This window comes from Schistocerca piceifrons, chromosome X (assembly GCF_021461385.2).
Source record: "Schistocerca piceifrons isolate TAMUIC-IGC-003096 chromosome X, iqSchPice1.1, whole genome shotgun sequence".
Classification (NCBI taxonomy): domain Eukaryota; kingdom Metazoa; phylum Arthropoda; class Insecta; order Orthoptera; family Acrididae; genus Schistocerca; species Schistocerca piceifrons.
In genome coordinates this window covers 425,556,864-425,582,333 of record NC_060149.1, presented here as the reverse complement: position 1 = coordinate 425,582,333, position 25,470 = coordinate 425,556,864, and the positions used below count along the sequence as shown (strand labels likewise).

Below are 25,470 nucleotides of genomic sequence, written 5' to 3'. Positions count from 1 at the left end.
AACTTAGAACTACTTAAGCCTAACTAACCTAAGACATCACACATATCCATGTCCGAGGCAGGATTCGAACCTGCGACCGTAGGGGTCACGCGGTTCCAAACTGAAGCACCTAGAACCGCACGGCCACACCGGCCGGCGAACCATTTGAACCCAGTTTCGATTTTGAGGAGGTTGGAGATTTTCTTCGCTCAGGGACTGGATGTCTGTGTTGTCCTAACCATTTCATTTCATCTTCATCTCAAAGATGCGAAAGTCAGCGAAGTGGCTTCAAACAGAAAGATTTGCAACAGGCGGCCGAAAAACCCAAGATGGGGTCTCCCGGCCAGTAAAGCCTTACGACCATTTTTGTTTCATAGTAAACTGAAAACACCATTCAAAAACACAGACTTTTCAACGCAAGAGGTGGAAAAGTCTATCTGGGAGATCTGTGCAATACGAGAGAAATAGGTAATTAATGGTGGCGCTCAGTAACTCATATCAGTTGTTCCTTGAAGTACCTCTCCTTACTTGTTTTGATCCGCAGGAACATTTATAACAAAACTTTTTGGTGAGCGGAGATTTAACCCCATGTCTGAACCTTTCACGACCACCTACCTTCACGAAGTTACCTAATTAAGGTCACGGATCACCAGAAAACTTCAACCTGCGTCTATGATCTCATTTTCTTGACTAGCTTGTGGTACTAGCAAAGCTGTCCCTTTCCCTATAGAAACTGAAATCCCCACTCGTGTTCCAGTTCAGCGCTTCATTTTAAAATGTCAGGAGTGTTTAAACCATCGAATATCTTCGGATGCGGTCTCTTAGGTTGTGGTCTAACCGTTTTCCCTCCCGTAACCCTCTTCTCATGAGACTGCCATTCCTGCATGGTATTCCCGTAGACTTTGCAAGAGCAGCTGACGGTTAGCAACGACACGAACGTGGTGTGTACAGACTGTATTTGCTCCAGACTATTTGCTCCGATAGTTCAGTGACTGTCACTCAACACGTAACGGAGAGACTGAGGCACAGTTTCCACACCGGCAACTACACTCCTGGAAATTGAAATAAGAACACCGTGAATTCATTGTCCCAGGAAGGGGAAACTTTATTGACACATTCCTGGGGTCAGATACATCACATGATCACACTGACAGAACCACAGGCACATAGACACAGGCAACAGAGCATGCACAATGTCGGCACTAGTACAGTGTATATCCACCTTTCGCAGCAATGCAGGCTGCTATTCTCCCATGGAGACGATCGTAGAGATGCTGGATGTAGTCCTGTGGAACGGCTTGCCATGCCATTTCCACCTAGCGCCTCAGTTGGACCAGCGTTCGTGCTGGACGTGCAGACCGCGTGAGACGACGCTTCATCCAGTCCCAAACATACTCAATGGGGGACAGATCCGGAGATCTTGCTGGCCAGGGTAGTTGACTTACACCTTCTAGAGCACGTTGGGTGGCACGGGATACATGCGGACGTGCATTGTCCTGTTGGAACAGCAAGTTCCCTTGCCGGTCTAGGAATGGTAGAACGATGGGTTCGATGACGGTTTGGATGTACCGTGCACTATTCAGTGTCCCCTCGGCGATCACCAGTGGTGTACGGCCAGTGTAGGAGATCGCTTCCCACACCATGATGCCGGGTGTTGGCCCTGTGTGCCTCGGTCGTATGCAGTCCTGATTGTGGCGCTCACCTGCACGGCGCCAAACACGCATACGACCATCATTGGCACCAAGGCAGAAGCGACTCTCATCGCTGAAGACGACACGTCTCCATTCGTCCCTCCATTCACGCCTGTCGCGACACCACTGGAGGCGGGCTGCACGATGTTGGGGCGTGAGCGGAAGACGGCCTAACGGTGTGCGGGACCGTAGCCCAGCTTCATGGAGACGGTTGCGAATGGTCCTCGCCGATACCCCAGGAGCAACAGTGTCCCTAATTTGCTGGGAAGTGGCGGTGCGGTCCCCTACGGCACTGCGTAGGATCCTACGGTCTTGGCGTGCATCCGTGCGTCGCTGCGGTCCGGTCCCAGGTCGACGGGCATGTGCACCTTCCGCCGACCACTGGCGACAACATCGATGTACTGTGGAGACCTCACGCTCCACGTGTTGAGCAATTCGGCGGTACGTCCACCCGGCCTCCCGCATGCCCACTATACGCCCTCGCTCAAAGTCCGTCAACTGCACATACGGTTCACGTCCACGCTGTCGCGGCATGCTACCAGTGTTAAGGACTGCGATGGAGCTCCGTATGCCACGGCAAACTGGCTGACACTGACGGCGGCGGTGCACAAATGCTGCGCAGCTAGCGCCATTCGACGGCCAACACCGCGGTTCCTGGTATGTCCGCTGTGCCGTGCGTGTGATCATTGCTTGTACAGCCCTCTCGCAGTGTCCGGAGCAAGTATGGTGGGTCTGACACACTGGTGTCAATGTGTCCTTTTTTTCCATTTCCAGGAGTGTAGATTTTATTTGTCCGCCTAAGAGCGAGGAATCTCGCTACATACAGAGGTTAGCCGATTTGAATATACTGACCATAGCTTGTTGCATGATCCATATCTAGAATCAGGAGAACAGGGGAAATTTACAGGAGAACAGGGGTAATTTAATCTGAAGGGTCCGAATGGATATTTAACTCTCGGTTCTCCCGAGTGCTGGTCCAGGGTCTCCACCAATGTTAAGACCATTGGGCCTTCGGTCTTAGCCGGCCGGAGTGGCCGAGCGGTTCTAGGCACTACAGTCTGGAACTTCGCGACCGCTACGGTCGCATGTTCGAATCCTGCCTCGGGCATGGATATGTGTGATGTCCTTAGGTTAGTTAGGTTTAAGTAGTTCTAAGTTCTAGGGGACTGATGACCTCAGAAGTTAAGTCCCATAGTGCTCAGAGCCAGTCTTCGGTCTTAGTCCTCATGAATAATTTTCATTGTCACAGACTTCAGTGGCATAATGAAAATCTTACAAAACCAGATGTAAAGCCGCAATTTGTTTTAGCAGTTTTAATTCTTCTATTGTCCATAGATTGTCCATATCCTTCCATATGGTACAGTTAAATTTACTGTGTGACTTTCTTACCTTTTCAGCTCAAAATCGATCACCCATTGTAGTTCTTAGACACTTGTGTACTAGATTGGTTTTCAATCACAGTAACAAGCTCATAATTTTCAAATTTCATTTCTCCTTTCAGTTTATGGATTCTATTACACGTTTCCGAATCATTGCAAGACCTCAGTCCCATTTACGTGTAAATACTACTTCCGCATTTCATGGAGATGTTAGGAGATAAAATTCCGGCAAACTCATTTTCACGGAATGGTCAACCATGAGCAAAGGGAAGCAGTCCACATTAAAAAAAAAAAAAAAAACCGCGAGAGCTTCGACGCCATTCAGTAATTTGTACTAACGATGGAAGATAGGTACTCCAAAATGCAAATTAATTCTTTTCTGTGTCATATGATGTGGAACAAAATAAACGTAATCTGCAATCTGGATCACGGGATAGCTAACCCTCTATTGGTTTCAACTTTTCCTCTGTCCATTAGTTTTTTTCCCCTCAATCTTTCCACTTTCTCGTCCTTTAATCTCCCAGCCGCACTGACATTTTTACTGGCAGAACGTATAGGGGGTGGACAAAAATATGGAAACACCACAAACACAACACATTACCATGCCTAATACGGTACAGGAAAACCAGTGCTATTCAAAACAGCTTCCAGCCGTCTAATAATGGATAAATACAGGCCATGTATGGTTTTCAAGGGAATATTATACCATTCTTCCTGCAAAATACCGGCAAGTCCAGGTAACGATGATGGAGATGGGTAGAGATCTCCCATCATTCTCTCCAAAGTAGAGCACAAAAGGCCCAATAATAATAAAATCTGGTCACTGCGGTGGCCAGGGAAATGCGACAATTCACCCTCGTGCTCACAAAACCCGCACCGAATAAAGTGAGCAGTGTGGACAGGAGCTCTGTCGCCTTGGAACACAGAATCACCACGGAGAACAAATATTGTACCATGGGATGGACCTGATCAGCTAAAATGGTCACATAATCCTTGGCAGTAATGCAACCTTGCAAAGTAAACATGAGACCCATGGAATACCACGATATGGCTCCCCAAATCATCACCAAACCTCCGCTATGTTTCACTCTTGAGACGTAAACTCGGTCAGAACTTGGAAACAGTGTGCAACGAGACTCATCCGACCAAATTACTTTCTTCCATTGCTCAGTAGTCCAGGTTCTATGGCTTTGGTACAATGTTTTCCTGTTACGGACATTCACAACACTAATGAGTGGGTTGGAGCTCTGTTCGCTTTGTTTTGATGCTAACAGGGTTCCAATGGCTCTGAGCACTACGGGACATAACATCTGTGGTCATCAGTCCCCTAGAACTTAGAACTACTTAAACCTAACTAACCTAAGGACATCACACACATCCATACCCGAGGCAGGATTCGAACTTGCGACCGTAGCGGTCGCGCGGTTCCAGACTGAAGCGCCTAGTACCGCTCGCCCACAGCGGCCGGCTGACAGGGTTCGTGAGCGACATTCAGTTCCCCAGCGACTTTTGCAGCTGTCTCCCCCTTATTTTTTGTGTACTCCTCTTCAATGTCCGTCTGTCACGATCAACAAACACACGTTTTCGTCCCCATTTTGACTTAGCGGAGGACATTTTTCCGCTTTCGTTGTATGCCTTTTCCGCTTTCATTGTATGCGGCATAAATCTTCGATGCGGTACCTTTTGAAACACCATACGCTTCGGCTATCTTGTTTACGGAGGCACCCACCATACAACCACCGACCATTTGCCCGCGTCCAAATTCACTTTGGTCCGACATAATTGTCACACAACTACATAGAAAATTTTTCCGACCACTATAGACACTTGCAAAGTATTGAGGACACTGCACAGGTGCCGTCTGTGGTCAAATACAGCAGCGCAACCTGCTGACTTGGCTAGCATCTGCATTTATGTTCAAGCTTGCGTGCTTCCATAATTTTGTTCAACCTCTGCAATGATTCCTCGAAGTAGATAAACCGGACAAAAATGTATTTTTAGGACCTTTAGGACCTTACAATTCATTTTCGGGACCCTTACCATCAAAACATTTGACTGGACCTTCCTTTCTGTCAGTTGTAGATATGAGATTCCTTTATTCATGTATTCAAATCTGCAGCTGTAAAAGGCCAGGCACAGAAGGTCAGACCTTAATGAAATGAAAGCTAGACTGCTAAAAGTAAGCAGATGAACCAAAAAGATAAAAATCTGATTGCGAGGGCATGGACTCTTTTTTCGTCAGTATACCTGGCAAACATCAATGAAAGAGAAATACGTTTGGTCTTTGAAAGTGGACTTATTTGGAATTGTAAATCCGTTTGTAAGTTTTGGCAATAGACAGGACGTAAACGCTTCTCACGGTAAATGAAAGAAAATATTACTTTTTCGTCCATGACAAACGAAATATCTGACTGGGCCTTTCTCTTGATCAACAGGGACTGATGACCTTAGTAATTTAGTCGCTTTAAACATCAAACCAACCAATCTTGATCTAGAGTGGGAAGGTATATAGAAAACGGTGCATCTCAATGGCGTCAAGATAAACATGGAAAACACGCTGTTCTAACGGTTGACTGTCACTGTTTGTATCTTACATGTGGAGACGATCCATGAGATCAGGAAATAGTTCAGCCAGCAAGAAATATGTCAAAAACTTTCGGAAAAACGAACCAAAGAATAAATACGTAAGTCTGGAACAGAGAGAACAACAGAATCCAATGAGCTTGTGGAGGTTACACACGTAGACAGCGATAACATGTTGGAGAAATTCTCGCCTGCACATCTTCAACACATTCACGTGTTCATCGATGTCGAAATAGTTCAGATAATGCACCACCCACGTAGTTCAGTGCGCCTGTGCTAAAAAGTCACCTTCCTGTACGGTATGGTTTAATCAGTTAGTGAAAAAAATATCCTTACAAGAAACCGATATCAGAGACGACACACAAGTTCTATAGTCAGTGCACTTCGTTGAAAAAGTGTACAGATCAGAGGCAGTCAACATTGAGTTTTCTCCCATATTACGGGCAGACTATAATAACGACTTCGATGTTTTCGTCCTTCTCCAACATGAAAACTCACTTTTTTCTTGCAATCTCTCCTCCGTTTTTTTCTCTCTTCCCATGACTTCCCTTTTTCTTCTTCGCCTTTCGGTACTTCTTCGTTCCTTTCCATTAATCTGTGAATTCCACTTCATTAATACCATGTCTTTCTTTCAAATCCCACCCTTTAACATAAAATTCTCGGTTTTCGATCTATATTTTGATCTACCCTCCTCGTATTGACATTTATAGTATTGTCACTTACTCGTCTGCTGGACAATCGTAACTGTGTGTGCACGCAACAGAGCAACACACGAATTACCAAGACAAAAACAATTCATTTTAGTATTACTGTCACACTTGTCTTTTATGACAATAAATTATTTTATTCAATATTCCTAAGAAACGTTGGTTCCAGTTAAATTTTTACTCCTTCTGTTGAAAGGAGAATAACACTGGATACATTCATCTGTGCTTCCAAACAAGATCTCCAAGTGTCCTGAAACGCAATTTTGTTGGAAAAGCGTATCGTTCTAGAAAAAGTTTCTATAAAATTATCTAACAATTTCGACAGGAATATCATAATCTGACAGTCGTTAGGAAATACATTCGCAAGTTTTTCGCAGTTTTTCTCGGAGTCCTGTGTATTAAAAACTAAGTGTACATAAAAACTTTGCTCTAACTTTTAAAAAAATCTCTCGCCTAGCATAGACTGCAGTATGGAATGCACACGCAAGGCTATGCTAAACAGTAAATCATATGAAGCTAATGATAGTCTTTTCCTTACTAACAAATTAAATACAAGAAGAATATAAATACTATATGAATCTAAGGTTATGGAGTGACGATCACTGAATGGACTGACCTCCAGGTTTTATTCGGTGCATTAAACAGTTTCCTTACTTCTGTTTTCTCTTACAGGCCCAGTTCACCCTTGTGTTTATACATTCAGCGCAAGTTCTTTTCATTGACTGCGGCTATCCGAAACTGATAGCTGCTTTCCTCCTTGTCCACTCTGCCATTTTCTTCGGTCTATTCTACGACTTCTACATGCAAGCGTACAAGAAGACTCAAACTGTGAAGAAAGCTGAGTGAATCAGCAGCATCTCTGAGGTGAGTGTACTGATGCAACTTCAATTTTTGTGGTTAACGATTGTGAAATATCATGAATTCAGGAAATAAGTTACAATAAGACTGGTCACCTACGTATTCCACTATCGTGAAGCTAAATGTTCACTGAAAGCGACATGTTTGTATACTAACACTTTTATTGCCTCCATTAAAAAGCAGACATTTGACTCAAAACGTATGTATTTCGTCTATTGTACTGGCTTATGAATTAAACAAGCTTGAATGATACGCTTGCGCAAAATATATAAGCTATCTGATCAAAAGTAACCGGACACCTATCAGTAGACATCAACAGGTGGTGCGCCTCCCATTCGCCTTTATTACGGCTTGAACAACTGTGCGGGGACACTTTCAATGTAGTGTCTCAATGTATGTGGAGGAATGGCAGCCCATCCTTCGTCAAGAGCAGAAACCAGAGAAGGTACTGATGGTGTACACTGGAATCTGGCGCGATGTCGACGTTCTAATTCATCCCAAACGTATTCCACTGCGTTCAGGTCAGGGCTCTGGACAGACCAGTCCATTTGGGGAACGTTAGCTTCCATAAACCCTTGTCTTATAGATGATGTTTTGTGATGGGGTGAATTGTAATGCTGATAAAAACTATCATCCCCCCCCTCTACTATGCGCAGTAAAGAAGCTTTAAAAGTGTTCATACCCTTCCAAGTTTAGCATTTGCTAAAGCGCAATATGGTACCACACTCTAATCAAGAAAACCATCTCCAGCTTATAAAACCACCTCCTCCAGACTTCAGGTTGGCATTACACATAATAACAAGTAAAGTTCTCGAGGCACTCGCCGAACTCAAAACATTCCATCGGAATGTCAGAGGGTACAGCTTGATTCATAGCTCCAAATCATTCATTTCCAATCATCCACTCTCCGGTCACGTCGTTCCTTACACTACCTCAAGTGTCGCTTAGCATTGACCTCAGAAATACGGCATTATGAGGAACTGCTCGACAATTGTACTCCATACGCGTAGTCATTGTGCTATTTGGAGTGCTGCTAGCGCTTTGGAACTCAACGAGTGATTTCTTTGGCTGATTTCATGGTTGTTTTTTTTCAGCAACTCTCAACAATGCTCGATGGACCCTTTCCATCAGTACATGAGTCTGCCTGGTCTTGGTTAAACTGAGGCTGTTCCTTAGCGTTATTGCTTCACAATCACGCCACCAGCCACCAACTATAGACTTTGGCAGCTATAGAATGGTTGAGATCTCCACGACGCATTGTTACGTACGTTACACCCAATGACTAGCCTACATTTGAAGTCACTGATCTCACCTGACGGATATAATCTGTTGTTACTGCATCTCTACTGGCAGCACAATAATCCCCGCATCCATTTATGCTGGCGAGTCTGTCTCTCGTGTCATATAGGTCAATTCCACCTTACACATTGGTGTCCAGATACTTTTGATCAGGCAGTGTATACATATACATCAAGGCCCGTAGATCACTGCTCGTAAATTTAACATAGCAATACATACGCAGCGTGAACCAAAATTGCCGCTCTCGGACGTCGCAGTGCTTTTCGTTGCATACGGTACAAAAATGCCTATAACTAAATTTCATGCCATGCATATTTTCGCTAGAAAATGGGTGTCAAAGAAAAGCATTTGGGCAACACTTTAATCACTTATAACACTAGCATTTCCATTCAGTCGTCACGAACGCAGCAGCGCTGTGCACACCAGATCGCGTGCTGTTGTTTGTGCTGAACGCCATCACTGGCAGCCAATGGAACGACAGGTGACACTAGTGAGGTGACTGAAGACAACTCATAAGTAACGCACTTCAGCTAATCAGCATCCATGCGAAGGAAAACGTTGAGGTTTGGGTTTCTATTTGGTAGTACTAACCCAAGACCTAGTGAGATAGATGACTGGTTTGTGACGACTATCGGTATCGCTGTATCAGGATTGCAATTTGATTTCTTGAAAATGGGTATTTGTAAAGATGAACTCCGTCAAACAGTAATGTATAATGCAAATGGGTAGATTTTAAGAACTCGTTGGGAGAGATGAGTAAAGACTGTGTCTGGCTCGAGATTGGGTGTACGCGCTATTCGCGTGTACAACTTAACCATCTGATATTCTAGATGAGAAGATTCAATTGGCGCATTAAACTATGGTGAAGTGTTTCAAGTTCGACAGAAGCAGTGGACCACGAATGCTCACTTTAACGTTCCTAACGGGGATAGATCCATGCGAGTCAACCTTGTGAAACATGTCGCCTCTAATGGGGTTCAAATGGTTCAAATGGCTCTGAGCACTATGGGACTTAACTGCTGAGGTCATCAGTCCCCTAGAACTTAGAAATACGTAAACTTAATCAACCTAAGGACATCACACACATCCATGCCCGAGGCAGGATTCGAACCTGCGACCGTAGCGGTCGCGCGGTTCCAGACTGTAGCCCTTAGAACCGTTCGGCCACTCTGGCCGGCGCGTCTAATGGGGCACCGCACTCTTATCGTATACTGAGGTGACAAAAGTCAGGGGATATTTCCTAATATCGTGTTGGACCTCCTTTTGCTCGGCGTAGTGCAGCAACTCGCCGTGGCATGGAGTCAGTTAGTCGTTGGAAGCCCCCTGCATAAATATTGAGTCATGCTGCCTCTAATACCGTCCATAATTGCGAAAGTGTTGACGGTGCAGGATTTTGTGCACAAACTGACATCTCGACTATGTCCCATAAATATTCGACGGGATTCACGTTGAGCAATGTAGGGGGACAAATCATTCGCTCGATCTGTCCAGAATGTTCTGCAAACCAATCGCGAACAGTTGTGGCCCAGTGACAAGACATCGTTGTTAGTGAGGATGAAGTCCATGAATGGCTGCAAATGGTGTCCAAATAGCCGAACATTACCAGTTCCAGTCAATGATCGGTTCAGCTTGACCAGAGGACCCAGTCCATTCCAAATAAACAGAGCCCACACCATTATGGACCTACCACCAGCTTGCACGGTGCTTTGGTGACAACTCGGGTCTATGGATTCGTGAGGTCTGCGTCACACTCGAACCCTAACATCCGCTCTCACCAACTGAAATCGGGACTCATCTGACCAGGCCACGGTTTCCCGGTCGTCTAGTGTCCAATACATATGGTCACGAGCTCAGGACGGACGCTGAAGGCGACGTCGTGCTGTCAGCAAAGGCACTTGAGGCGGTCGTCTGCTCGTCGTATGTCTCACATTGATGTCTGCAGTTATTTCACGCAGTGTTGCTTATTTGTTAGCACTGACAAATCTACACAAACGCCACTGGTCTCGGTCATTAAGTGAAGGTCATTGGCCACTGCGTTCTCCATGGTGAGAGGTAACGCCTGAAATTTGGTATTCTCAGCACACTCTAGACACTGTGGATCTCGGAATATTGAATTCCCTAACAATTTCCGAAATGGAATGTCCCATGAGTCAAGCTCCAACTACCATTCTGTGTTCACCGTCTGCTAATTCCCATCGTGCGCGTCAATGCACTGCTCTTTTATACTTTGTGCACGCAATACTACCGGCATCTGTATATGTGCATTTCGCTATCCCAGGACTTTTGTCACCTCAACGAATAGCACAGAGGATAACCAAAAGAAATATGCAATGAGACGAATAGAAAGGTCACTTTTATTCGAAGACGATAATTATTCTGAAGTCACCGCGATTCATGATGGTCCCCTAGACATGATTCTTAATAAACGGACGTCAGTGCTTGCTCTGCGACGCGCTCCTATGCTAGCCACATGGTTGGTAAGGAGTTCTTGTGACATGGCGTTTCATTCCACCACCAGCGTGGTTGATGACTGCTGTATGGTCGTTGGTGCATGTGGACGTACTATAGAACGTCTCCCAACACATACCACACGTTCTCCATGGGATTTAAGTTGGGGTAACGTGCAGGCCAATCGATTCTCCCAATATTCTCTCTTTTCAAGAGCTCCTTCACCTGTGCTTTTCGATGCGGTACAATAACCTGTCACGGTTTGCGTACTAGGTGAATTGATCACGGAATTTGTCATCATCGTCTGTATTGTTGCTTGGATCACTTTCGCCATCTTATTTTACTGCTGTGCCCTGGGTGTAATGTCAGGCCTATTTCGTCGTTCTGTTATGTACTGAAGGTACAAGGCCTTTGAGATCGAGTCTACCGTACTATCGATTTATGTCAATGCTGCTTCACCTATAATCCCGTTGTACAAGTCCTCGTAAGTTTGTTCTAGTCGTCTTGTCTTTATGAGAAACGTGCAGTGTACGACGACATTCTCGAGGATCCTCTCTCCCCACAAGTGGATTCTTCCCTTCACTGAGATTCAAGCAGTGTAAAAGCACTGGGTAAGGGCTATGTTGTCAGGAAGTGGATTACGCCTCTGCTTGGGTCGATATGTCTTATTCCTAACCGTTCGCTGATTTTGGGGAATAACGTATAAAATATCGTGCCCTTATCTCCTGCTATCCCATTCCTGTTGCCAGTTAACTGACCGCCACCTCTTTAAGTGGCGTTTATCTCTTATATCTAACCCCGTTATGACAATTATCTTGTTCAGTCTTCCCATCTTGAGCCAATACGCCGTGACACGATACCTGATCGTGCAGTCTATAGGGTAGATTCCCGAGGCCACACATAGAACATCACGTGATGTAGTCTGGAAAGTCCCGACAATCTGAACAGCGCACTTCTTTGCCTTCGCCTAACAGCAGTCCTATTAGTAACAAAGCACAGGCAGTATGCCCATGTACTGGCTGCATATCATAAGATCCACTTCGAAAGAACCTATGTCGAATCGGAGCGACACCAGACCCATATTGCAATAAGTGTCATCTGATCTATGAGATACCCTAGAAAACCGCTTCACGTTCATCGATCAAAACAAAGCGTGGTCATTAGTCCGTAAAAGATTGGCCCTTGTCACCTGCACGGCACCTCCAGAAATACCACTAGAAGATATACTACGACCAGACTGGAATCGAATCAGACTGCAAAACAGAACAGCTACGAGCCACTTACGCACTCATGACTCAACACCAGATACGCGGACATTACGGACTATTTAATTCAGCAACACTGGTTATTAATCAAGTTACCTTCCGTTAGGAATGTGGATGCACTCAACGACTGTGATACGACTTTCAAAATGATGGAGCACTGCAGTCAGCCACCCTTTCCTTTCAAGTTTTATTAAAGCAAATCTAGATTTCGGCTAGTGCCTAGCCATTATCAGTGCATTATTTCATAGTTTCAATAATGTCCTAGTATGTCAGTCGCCTGTTGTTCGGGCTTCTGTCACAGTTCATTCAGTCTTGAATGAACTGTGACAGACGACTAATTGTTGTGCTCCATCGTTTTGAAACTGGTTATTAAAGTTGGCAACCGAAATATAAAGAATTTTTCTGCAGTTTTCTAGAAATGTCTCTTGGGGGGCTTCCCGTACAAGTAACTGTATACTATTCGAGAAGAGTCAAACTGCTTTTACTCAAGAAAACGTCTACTAGTACTGATGAGTCTTTGCGCTTTGTGTTTTTCCCAATGTGTGGTTCTTTTTTTTCTTTTTTTTCAAGAAAAATTGCTTTCAGCTTTTCGTTGAGAGTCTTCTTTCTTCTTATCTTCCAGAGTAATATGTTAAAAATTCTTTTGCTCACATGATAGCGCTCATTAGTTTTCCAAATGGAGATTTCTTTATTTTTCACGAAAAATCCCATTCGTTTAAATGAAAAAGTTTTTTTTTTTGTTTTTTAAGAAGCTCATCTTCTACCAAGACGAGATTTTAGTTTTAAGAAAACTTACTTAGGAAGTCTGTAAAATGCTTCAGGACAAATTACGCGAGGAAACTATCATTATGAACTACAAGCTAAAGCCGACTGGGCGCTCTGTATGGCGAGCGTACTGTGGGACTAAAGGAGTGGAAGGAGGCCCTAAGAAGAAAGTTAGTGCAATGGATAGAGTTTTACGCCAGAGTACTCTAGTCCGCGAGGTCAATTCTGAGTGTAGGTGTATTTTTTTTTTAATTATTTTCTGTGCCTGATCTATTCTATCATGCTGTAGTATGCACTGTTTCTTAAATGAAACATATCCTACAACTACAGTTTTTTGGACGCTCAATATAACACGTAATGGCCAGACATGTCATAAATATTTATGGAGAATAATAACGAGACAAAAATAAATCACCTGTCATAGGACGCAAATAACTACAAAACTTATAATTGTGGAAATGTTAAGCATAGTAATTATATTCAGTACGAGCGGCCAGTTATAATATTTTAACACGTTCGGGACTGGCCTGAGTCACTCTGTATGGAGCATCTGGACTGATTTTTTAACATTTTTTTCGAAAATCATTGCTTTGTAACTGTGAACGCAGTAATTGAGTGTGTGAATGTCAAATCCAACACCTTTCATTCGTCTAAATTTCCAAAGTGCTATTTTATTAGGCTATCAGTTTCGGAGATATATTACGCCATCTTGAGGCCATCTGATCTACGCGTAGGAAGATTCCCACCGTTGGTCTAGTCAAAACAGGGGCCAGCATTCAAAGACGTATCCGTAGACCATCTGTGGGTAACAGTCTTTGAAGGTGGCCTCTACTTTGACTTGACCAAATGAGGGAGTCTTCCTACGCGTCGGTCAGGGGCCCTGAAGATGGCGTAACATATTGTTGAAACTGATAGTCCAATAAAATAAAAATCTGGAAATTTAGACGACCGAAAGGTGTTTGATTTGACATTTTCTACTGAACAACCGAGGTCCCACAAACACCTGTGATAACATGGACATACAGAAAATTGTGTATGATGTTCCATTTTAAATGATAAAACTTAGTTAATCTAATCTTAAAAATCTGATTGGAAATATTAAAATTAGGTAACGTACGAAATGTTTTAATTATCATGTTTTTATTCCGAAGACAAGCATGTACACACCTTTATTACATTTAATCTGCCTGAATATACTATGTTTTGAAGCATTCAGGTACACAGAGCTACAGCACAATTTGGACACCATCTGGATGTTTCTTTTCGCACTTTTTTGTTCCTTTTGGCTCTTATTGACAACGGCACACGCTTTGCAGACACATGATGGGTGCGATTTTTTTGATACTTTTCCTGTCAATGCTGTTCTACGAATGTTCATTTAGACAATACAGTATTTCAAACGCTTCACTACATTATTTTATTTTATTTATTATCTACCAGAATATTCAAACATACAGAAATCTGGACCAATATCGATATCATCAGCTTTCTCATCTGAATTTTAATCGACGATTTCTTTTTCTAGGGCATCGAAAACATCGCTGTCACCGAAATTCTCAATGCCAAAACTATGTAGAGCGCGAGATGTGGGCTAAAAAATATACAGGTAGCAGACGAAAGCGCGGCATCGACATCAACACAGAGCAGAAAAATACAAAACGATACTGTGGACCACAGACAATTCAGAATTCGAAAACTACGTAGTACGACACTGCAGAAACCGTTCCTTATACAGTCTACACGGCTATCAACAGAGACCAGGAGGCACAATGTTAGTTATGAATTTTTACGCACAGCACAAGCAAGACTTTGGCGCCTTCAGCCTGACTAACTGCCGCTGCTCGAGTCCTACTCGGTCTGCGTCCACAGGTGGTAAATGCACAATGAGTGACAATATATTTTTCGCAAAACATACATAGTCTTCAGATCAGATACTTAGTGCGAACTCCGTGGATCTCCTAACATTTTGCGATACGTTGGATCATGCGTCTGTGAACTCTTCTCAGCATTGCTGCATCTATATCGCTACAAGGCAACAAGGAAGTGCCCTACCAGTTCTTCCACATTCACGGGCAGAGTAGAACAGATATGGTCCTTGATGTGTCCCTACAAGAACAAATCCAAAAGCCTTAGGTCATGCGAACGCGGAGGCCATGAAACAGAACCTCCACAACCGATCCATTTCCCGGAAAAGGCTCTGCTTAACTATCGTCGCACGTTTCTTCCAAAGTAAGCGGATGTACCACGTGCACCATCATGTTGGAAACACAGCCTCTGTCTGTGAAGAATGCATAATGGTTATTCTACTGAGGTTCTTGATGTATAGCTTCTGAAACTGCTTCTTTGGTAGCTAGAGGACGGCTAGTCCGTGCACAATCTCTGTTCATTGACGGTGTGATTCACCCTGTATGTAGCATTCAGCTTGCCTAATATTTGCACCCCTTGTGAAACTGCTCTATACACATAATTGCCAGAAGATATACATAACTAGCTATTTAACTTCTTTCAGAGTTTTATGTGATGTACAGTATATGTTTCATGGACTTTGGCAATAAAATACGTTATATCTGTTTCTGTTTCAGATCACTCTGGCTCCAAGACGGAAATTCCTAATTCACGAGTTCATTATGAAACTTCAATAGATGTGTGTATGCAAAATATTTATCATTCACATATTTCATCTCCATTTCACTCAGGCAACAAATTTACAAGTACGTAGCAGAAGCATAAAACACTTGGCAGCAGTGGCGACTGTTACAAACTTTTAACGTTACATAGGTTTCTCAAAGAAACCGCGAGCTCATATGTATTTACATGAACTGTGCCTTTTGCGTCAATTGGTGCACCGTTTGTGTAGTACTTTAAAGAAGCTGTAAGCAGTGTTTTACTAAATAGTGTTCCACTTAACGGTGGTAGCCACACCATAATTGTTGTCAGTTACCTGTGCTGCAGTCGATTATTCACAATCGGACAGACATAGGACTTGGGGTGAAAATCTGTGTTGAGCGTTACGAAAATGAAACGTATACATTCATGTTCTACAGGAGTTCACAAGTTTTTAAAATTCTTTTTTTATTATTTTTGGTTTGTTTTAATTGAATTTCTGTAACTAAGACAGTCACGAGCATCTAAATTTTTCTTTTGTGAAGATAAGACTGGTTATTTTAACTGCACGAACACTTCACGCAACAGTCATTAAATTTAATTGCTGGTAATTTAACTATTTTACGATAAGTAATATAATGTAATTATTTACGATAAGTATTATGTAAAATAAGATCTTTCCTTGTGAGTAATCGTTAAAAAATATGGAAAAGACAATCTGGGCCGATTCAAAAGGAGGGCAACCAAAAAACCATATCAGATCAACGTATTTTGGATACGGCAGCATCGGCTTCCATTTTGTCAAGCACAAGTTCATTGTGCATAAAGAGAATGTACAGCAATGGAATTCTGAGTGTAATCGTACCGTACTTGTTAACTGTCCACATAATCAACAGTGATTATCGTAAACAGTATTTAACGTGGAAATCTGAAATATTCACGTCCCTTGTAAAGGATACAATTCGTCACTTTATCCATTTAATGTGTATCAACTAGTTTACATGTGATTTATGTCTACAGATTGAATATAGCTTACTTTTATTTTCTGTATTTTGATGTAGAAGCTATGACTGAATATACTATTTATCCACTTAAGTATCTGTCCAAACCACAAATACCTTCAAGTTTTTAAAATAGATATTGGTCAGAATATTGAGGAAAAGAATTTAGGAATTTTTGTAATCAGATCTGCCACAGTTTGGTTTATACAGAACTATTTGAAATCAGTATTGTGTGTATTAATAAATTCTCACCTTAATAACGATTTCATTCGATTAAAGCACCTTTTCATTAAGAGCTGCTACTAGAAGATCCACTAGGTAACAGAAATATGAAGAGCGCATCCAGGAAAATACGATTTTGGCGCTATTAGGTTTCTCGCATTACGGTAAACTTCTCTCACAGGACCGGTTTCATAACGCAACAGTTAAAAATTAAATACGGTGTTTGGAAACATTTGAAGTAAATTTCTGTGTGCTCAGTATGCCTCGTGACATTTACTGCCATGCTAATTACTTTAAATATTGTGATATGTAGCGTGAGATAAAAACTATGTATTTAGTGCACAGAAGAATTATGCTCCTTATATAAGACTTCAATCCAGTAGAGAACTCAGTCAGCAACTCATTATAGTCTACAGGACAAACATCATTATATAATAGGCAATTCTGTACATTCATATCAGTTGAGGTCAGGCCATTTTGAAATTAAGCATGTTATTGCGAGACTTCACCTTATGGGAACACTGAAACACTGCTGCAGCTAATTTATGCGTAGTTACTGAAACTTATTTCCAGTATGTAAATAGTCATTTAATAGAATGAGTGTTAAAAGTGTGTAATGCCAAAGATGAACAACAAATGTTATGTTCTTTCTGGCACAAAAAAAGGATGTAAGTGGTTCATGGTGCTAGAACTGGCTAAAATAATATTATCATTGTACAATATGTGCAATATCCTTCTGGTATCAGGAATGTTGATGCCTTATAATCATTTAAAGTGATATTAATATCAGTATTTGTACATAAATTACAGAAGGAGCAGTCACTTCATCACTTAAATTTGATGAACCTTTGCATTTTTGTTGAATACATGTATTAAAACTGGCTAATCAGTGTGTGCTAAATATATATTATGTATTTTTTATTTATGAATCGATGTATTTGTATATAACAATTGTAATATCTCGAAAATATTATAAACAAACCTCATAAAATTTTGTATTAAAATTGTTATAAAAAACGAATATCTATTACTCCTGAACATCAAAGTATATTCTAAATCGTAAGCGCCGTTTAAGAAACTGTGGAGGTCTTTGTCGGTATAAAAATGATGCAATGTTTCGGTAGCCACCAAAGTGGTTCGATGAACACTCTCGCAGGCACTAAGTGTGAATTGCACAGTAGTCACATAGATGTTGTACAAGCTTTTTCTCTGTTAATTTAAAGATGCGACTTTATGATGCATATTACAAACGAATTTCAAAATTTTTCATTACTATAACACATCTTAAAGCTACTTTCATTTCCTTCGCTTCTACTGCCATCTCTGTTGCTCACTCGTATACGTCCTGTGTTACATCTTTTCCTTACGAAATCTAATTACATTACTTGCACTACACTCTGACTCACGGAACAAAGCAGAAAAAAACGCATGCTGGCTTCTCTGCAGACAAAGTAGGCACTTTTCCTTACCGTAAAACTGGGAAACATTGTGACTTAGGTATAATTTTGTGACAACAGCGCGCTCAAGCTTTTGTTCTTAAATATCATAGCTCCAGTTAACCTTCAACTTACAGCCCTGCTGCAGCGTGTTACTGCATACTGTTGTCATTAGTGAGGGATGCTACAAGTACCTGCATTACACTTGAAATGGCCACAAAGCCACCTTGATTGCAGATGAAAAAACATGTTTGTAGATTTCTTGGAAACTTTCTGCTAGTGTGGATAAATTTGAAGACTTGATTACCTGAAGGTAAGTTGATATATTTAAGCTATACTCGTATGTGCAGACCATTCGGTATAAGCGATCAGTTTTACAAAAAAATTCTTTAGCCATTAGAAAGAGAAAAAAATTATTTCTGTGGGTTATAGGGGTAAGTTTGTGACGGCACACATACCAACAGAAACAAGTGTGACAACTAAAACTGTAGAAAACAATTGCCATTAATGAAGTTAGGGACATCTGTTAATGGCTTAGAAAAGGGCAGTAAAAGGGAGTCCTTATTTCGTATAATAACTTTGTTTCTGATAAGACACACTTGCTGAGAAGGCGATATTAAATGCTTCATGATTTTTCTCATACCACTGAACTTTTAAATAACTGAACAGTTACCTTGCTTAGATGATATTATGTTACATGTACGTTTTGAGACCTGTTTTTTGTCACACGGTTTCACTAAACAGATACATAAATAAGTGTGTAAGAGTTTCGTTTGATTACCTTCCTTAGTGCAGTTTAGTTTTTTTACTATTGTTTTTTTGAATCAGGAAAGGCCTATAATTACTTGGATTATAAGAAATTTATAAAAATAAATCTCACCGAACTGGTAAACTTCATTTCGATCAAAATTAAAGGATAAAGACTATAAAATTCCATATACAGGCATCAAAAAAGTTTTGCATCACTCGGTTCTGAGAGTTCCGGAACCTGTACAGAAAATTAGAGGAGAGATCAACATAAACATCATTTCCGCCCTTTTTATTGCTCATGATAACCACACATTGCCTGTTGTACCACCATACAGCGAGACCTTCAGAGGTGGTGGTCGAGACTGCTGAACACACCGGTACCTCTAATACCCAGTAGCACGTCCTTTTCCATTAATGCATGCCTGTATTCTTGGTCGCATACTATCCACAAGTTCATCAAGGCATTGTTGGTCCAAATTGTCCCAATCCTTAACGGCGATTCGGCGTAGATCCCTCAGAGTGATTGGTGGATCACGTTGTCCATAAACACCCCTTTTCAATCTAACCTAGGCATGGTCGATAGGTTTCATGTCTGTAGAACATGCTGGCCACTCTAGTCGAGCGATGCCGTTATCCTGAAAGAAGTCATTCACAAGATGAGCACGATGGGGGCGCGAATATGCTGCCGATATGGTTGCACTATCGGTCGGAGGATGGCATTCACATATCGTACAGCCGTTACGGCGCTTTCCATGACCACCAGCAGCTTACGTCTTCCCCGCATAACTCCATCCCAAATCAGCAGGGAACCTCCACCTTGCTGCACTCGCTGGACAGTGTATCTAAGGCGTTCAGTCTGACCGTGTTGCCTCCAAACACGTCCTCGACGATTGTCTGGTTGAAGGCATATGCGACACTCATCGGTGAAGAGAACGTGATGCCAATACTGAGCGGTCCATTCAGCAAGTTGTTGGGCCCATCTGTACCGCGCTGCATGGTGTCGTGGTAGCAAAGATGAACCTCGCCATGGACGTCGGGAGTGAAGTTCCGCATCATGCAGCCTATTGCGCACAGTGTGAGTCGTAATACGACGTCCTGTGGCTACACGAAAAGCATTATTCAACATGGTGGCTTTGCTGTGAGGGTTCCATAATCCGAAAGTAGCCGTCATCCAATGCAGTAGTATCCCTTGGGCGGCCTGAGCGAGGCATGTCATCGGCAGTTCCTGTCTCTCTGTACCTCCTCCATGTCCGAACAACATCGCTTTGATTCACCCCGAGACGCCTGGACACTTCCCTTGTTGATAGCCCTTCCTGGCACAAAGTAACAATGCGGACGCGATCGAACACCAGTATTGATCGTCTAGGCGTGGTTGAACTACAGACAACACGAACCGTGTACCTTCTTCCTAGTGAAATGACTGGAAATGATCGGCTGTCGGACCCCCTCCGTCTTATGGGCGCTGCTCATGCATGGTTGTTTACATCTTTGGGCGGGTTTAGTGACATCTCTGAACAGTCAAAGGGACTGTTAATGTGATACAATATCCACAATCAACGTCTATCTCCAGGAGTTCTGGGAACGAGGGTGATGCAAAACTTTTTTCGACGTATGTATGTTCTAGGCGTACAAGTACAGGAACTTCTCCCTTAGTTGCATTTCAATATCTGATATCAGTAGAACTATTTTATTGAGGAAAGCTTCCTTCTCTTGTACTTATCTCCTTCTCCAATCTTCCTTTCTTAGGTCATTCTGTGTAATTTGACTTATTAGATAGAATAATTCTTCTACAGCAGTTTAGTTCCCAGTTTTGGTGTTTAGCAAACTTAAACAATCCTAATTTAATGTCCGTAAACATACGTAAAGACGCATTACCGTTTGACTACACTATCGGCGATCGGTCACTGGTACCAGCTGTAACTATTAGGTGTCTGGACAGTTTCGTTGAGAGTGATTAAGATGAATCGACCACACACACTATCTGATCAAAAGTATCCGGACACCTATTACTGGACATCAAAATGAGGTGCGTCCACCCTTCGTCCTTATGACAGCTTTGGCTCTGTTGGGGACACTTTCAATGTGGTATCTCAATCTCTGTGGAGGAATGGCAGTCCAGCCTTCCTCAAGAACAGAAACCAGAGAAGGTGCTGATGTTAGACGCCAGGTCTAGAAGGAAACCGACGTTCTGACTCCTCCCAAAGATGTTCGATTGGGTTCCGAGCGCGACCCTGGCCAGGCCAGTTCATTTCAGGAATGTTATTGTCCGCAGACCATTGCCTCATAGATGCTGATTTACGAGGCGTGTTTATTAAGTAAGTACCGTTTTGAAATTTAAGAAAAAGACGTGCTAAAATATCTCAATAATTTTATTTTTACATGAAAGCCTGTACCTTAATCTAGTTGTCTACTTCATTTCCGTCAATATTGAGGCACTTGTCATAACCAGTTTTTGAATACCCTCCTCATATAAGTCTGCCGCCTGACTTGTTAACCTCTGCATCACCACTTTTTTGACTTCGTCATGAAGACGCTGACCGCCCAGGTGTTTCTTCAAGTGCAGGAATAGATGGTAGTCACTAGGCGCAAGATCGGGGCTGTACGGAGGATGATCTAGAGTTTCCCATCGAAAAGATGTGATGAGATCTTTGGTCTGATTCCCCACATGCGGACGGACATTGTCTTGCAGCAAAACGATGCCCTTGCTCAACTTGCCACGTCTTTTGTTCTGAATTGAACGGCGCAGATTGTGCAATGTCTTACAATAAGCTGCTGCATTGATTGTCTCATTACGAGGCAGAAATTCCACAAGCAGTACTCCTTTTCTGTCCCAAAAAACTGTGCACATGATTTTCCGAGCAGAAATTGTCTGCTTAAACTTCACTTTTCTGGATGAATCTGAATGCCGCCATTCCATGGGCTGTTGCTTTGATTCTGGTGTGACGTAGACCACCCATGTTTCATCCTGAAGAAACACCTGGGCAGTCAGCGTCTTCAAGACGATGACGAAGTCAAAACAGTGGTGATGCAATGGTTAACAAGTCAGGCGGCAGACTTCTATGAGGAGGGTATTCAAAAACTGGTACAACGTTATGACAAGTGCCTTAATATTGACGGAAATTATGTAGAAAAGTAGATTAAGGTACAGGCTTCCATGTAAAAATAAAATTATTGAGATATCTTAGCACGTATTTTTTTAATTTCAAAACGATACTTACTTAAAAAACACGCCTCGTATGACAGTGAGCATTGTCGTACCGATTCAATCATCGTCTCCTAGCTTCCTCCACCGTAACCAGTACATAATGCTGCAAAATATATTCATATTCTTCCGCGTTTAGTTTTTCTTTTTTTGAGGTAATCACACCCTGACTACGAAATACACCTCCATATCGTAACACCACGACCTCTGTACTTCACTGTTGGCACTACACATGATGGCAGGTAACATTCTCCGTGCGTTCGCCAAGCCAAGTCCCTTACACCGAACTGAAATCCCTCGTTTCAGGTCATCCATTGTTCAGTGGCGTCGCTTTTTACATCACCTCGAGAGTTGTTTAGCATTGTCTTAGAAATGTGTGATTTATGAGTATCTGCTCGACCTTTGTACCCCAATCTTTTTAACTCCCTACGCACAATCATTGTGCTAGCAAGACTACTGGTAGCACTTAAGAAGTCATGAGTCATTCCTTCCACTGATTTCATGCGATTTTTTACAGCTACCTTCCCCAGTGTGCCGGCCGAAGTGGCCGTGCGGTTAAAGGCGCTGCAGTCTGGAACCGCGAGACCGCTACGGTCGCAGGTTCGAATCCTGCCTCGGGCATGGATGTTTGTGATGTCCTTAGGTTAGTTAGGTTTAACTAGTTCTAAGTTCTAGGGGACTAATGACCTCGGCAGTTGAGTCCCATAGTGCTCAGAGCCATTTGAACCATTTTTTTCCCCCAGTGCCCGACGGCCACTGTGTTATCAGTGCATGTGAGATGCCTAGTCTTGGTTTAGCTTTGGTTATTCCTTCGCGTTTCCATTTCACCGCCATGTCACCAGGAGTCGACTTGGGCAACTCTAGAATGGCTGAAATGTCACTGCTGGATCTGTTATTCATGTAAAAAAAAAGTGTGTGAAACAGTATGGGACTTTACTGCTAAGGTCATCAGTCCCTAAGCTTACACACTACTTAACCTAAATTATCCTAAGGACAAACACACACACCCATTCCCGAGGGAGAACTCGAACCTCCGCCGGGACCAGCCGCACAGTCCATGACTGCAGCGCCTCAGATCGCTCGGCTAATCCTGCGCGGCTATTCATGTAAAGTCTACGTTCAAAGTCACTGAGCTCTCCTAATTGACCAATTCCCCTGTTACTGGTCATCTGCTGACAACACAATACATTCAGCCCCTTTTTTCACTGGCGGGTCCACATTTCGTGGTTCAAATGGCTCTGAGCAGTATGGGACTTAACTTCTGAGGTCATCAGTCCCATAGAACTTAGAACTACTTAAACCTAACTAACCTAAGGACATCACACACATCCATGCCCGAGGCAGGATTCGAACCTGCGACCGTAGCGGTCGCGCGGTTCCAGACTGAAGCGCCTAGAACTGCTCGGCCCCACATTTCGTGGCATCTAGTGGTCATTTATGTGTACTTTTATCAGATAGTGTAGGTCCTGCGGTGACCACAACGAGATAATTGTATGATTTACGCTATACGCCTAATAACTCTTTTCACGAGCCGGCCGAGGTGGCCGATCGGTTCTAGGCGCTACAGTCTGGAACCGCGAGACAGCTACGGTCGCAGGTTCGAATCCTGCCTCGAGCATGGATGTGTGTGATGTCTTTAGGCTAGTTAGGTTTAAGTAGTTCTAAGTTCTAGGGGACTCATGACCTCAGAAGTTAAGTACCATAGTGCTCAGAGCCATTTGAACCATCTCTTCACGGGTGATGGTTCAAATGGCTCTGACCACTATGGGACTTAACTTCTTAGGTCATCAGTCCCCTAGAACTTAGAACTACTTAAACCTAACTAACCTAAGGACATCGCACACATCCATGCCCGAGGCAGGATTCGAACCTGCGACCGTAGCGGTCGCGCGGTTCCAGACTGTAGCGCATAGAACTGCTCGGTCACTCCGGCCGGCTCCACGGGTGATAAAAGAGCCATATTCACCTCAAAATCTATAATAATAAAGGTTCCATTCTCTTCGCACAGTGCTATTCAGTCTAATCTGGGGTACTTTAACCCAATTAGACACTCACATAGTTTTCAGGTTCAACAAAGAATTGAACAGTCTTAAACAAAATTATCTACCCGGATCGCACGTTATATCTTCATATAGATAGCGTTTTTCGGCATCATAAAAACATCATGATTGCAGACCTTTATAAAGGCTTCCTGTCTTCAACTGAAAAATCTTTATTCTGTAAGTAATGTTCCTGTATCACTACTTAAAACATTTGTTATTACGAGAGCAGTTTCGGAAGATATCAATTTTCAAGTACGTCTACATTGTCCTGAAAAATGTACGCAACATCTGGTGTGCCGATCTGGTGACTACTCTCGTTATGTTTCTCGTAAAATTCTGAAGTATCGATCTCATGTCAATTTTGTGCTGTTTTATAGTGTGGCGTAATATTTTGATATAATATTGTAATATTTCTTTCAATTTTTGATAGTTCACACCATAGATCTTTATTTTAGCTATATACAACTTCAAGCTACATGCCGAGAATGGGACGACTGCAATTCAGTAATTTTTAAGGCCCTAGAACGCTCACCACAATTGCACTAAATGTCCTTTTAGTTACCCCGTCTGAGGTTCGAGTCCTCCCTTGGGCATGGGTGTGTGTGTGCTGTCCATAGTGTAAGTTAGTTTAAGTTTGATTAAGTAGTGTGTAAGCCTAGGGACCTTAGCAGTTTGGTCCTATATAACTTACCACAAATTGTCCTTTTAGGTTGCATAATTTTGACCAGGCTGGCAGTAAACACTGTATGCCAGTAGGGAGGCACATGCGAATGGTAACCTGCATCAAGAATTACAACTGGTAGAAACCCAGCGTTTGAGTCAACGGGCAGTCACCTAACACTCGCAACAGGTAACACAATACGGCTAAAACACACTCCACTGAGTTATATCACTGTCTCATAACAACGTGCTTTTACTATAACAACTAACAAATATTCTCATTCACTGCAGGTCATCGGTTTTAAAATCCTCGAGGATTAATATGGTTTAAAGTGCAACCAATTCCATATATCACATTTTTACAGTTGGGGATGCAAGTTGGTAAAAAAATTCATCTTCTTTTTCCTATGAAAGCAGATAGCACCCAGGAGTGATAATGTAAGTTAGAATGTTTTATATCAACGGAACTTTTCCTGAAGTATCGCCACATCCTATATCTCCCCACAATTCTGTTGTAGTGATAGTTTCATACACCTGTAACTCCCTTCAATAGGTCATATAAGCTCGGAACGCAGCCCG

General features: G+C 42.6%; 1 protein-coding gene across 2 annotated transcripts in view; it reads left to right on the top strand.

Annotated features, from left to right (window-relative positions):
• LOC124721423 (elongation of very long chain fatty acids protein AAEL008004-like) overlaps positions 1-17,773 on the top strand; it is a 350,642-nt gene extending 332,869 nt beyond the window's left edge. For both annotated transcript variants that reach the window (XM_047246397.1, XM_047246398.1), the window contains exons 9-10: positions 7,012-7,203; positions 15,557-17,773. In XM_047246397.1, coding sequence (XP_047102353.1) covers positions 7,012-7,185 — 174 coding nt within the window. In that variant the 3' untranslated portion in view covers positions 7,186-7,203; positions 15,557-17,773. The remainder of the gene's footprint in view (positions 1-7,011; positions 7,204-15,556) is intronic.
• The last annotated feature ends 7,697 nt before the right edge of the window (positions 17,774-25,470 follow it).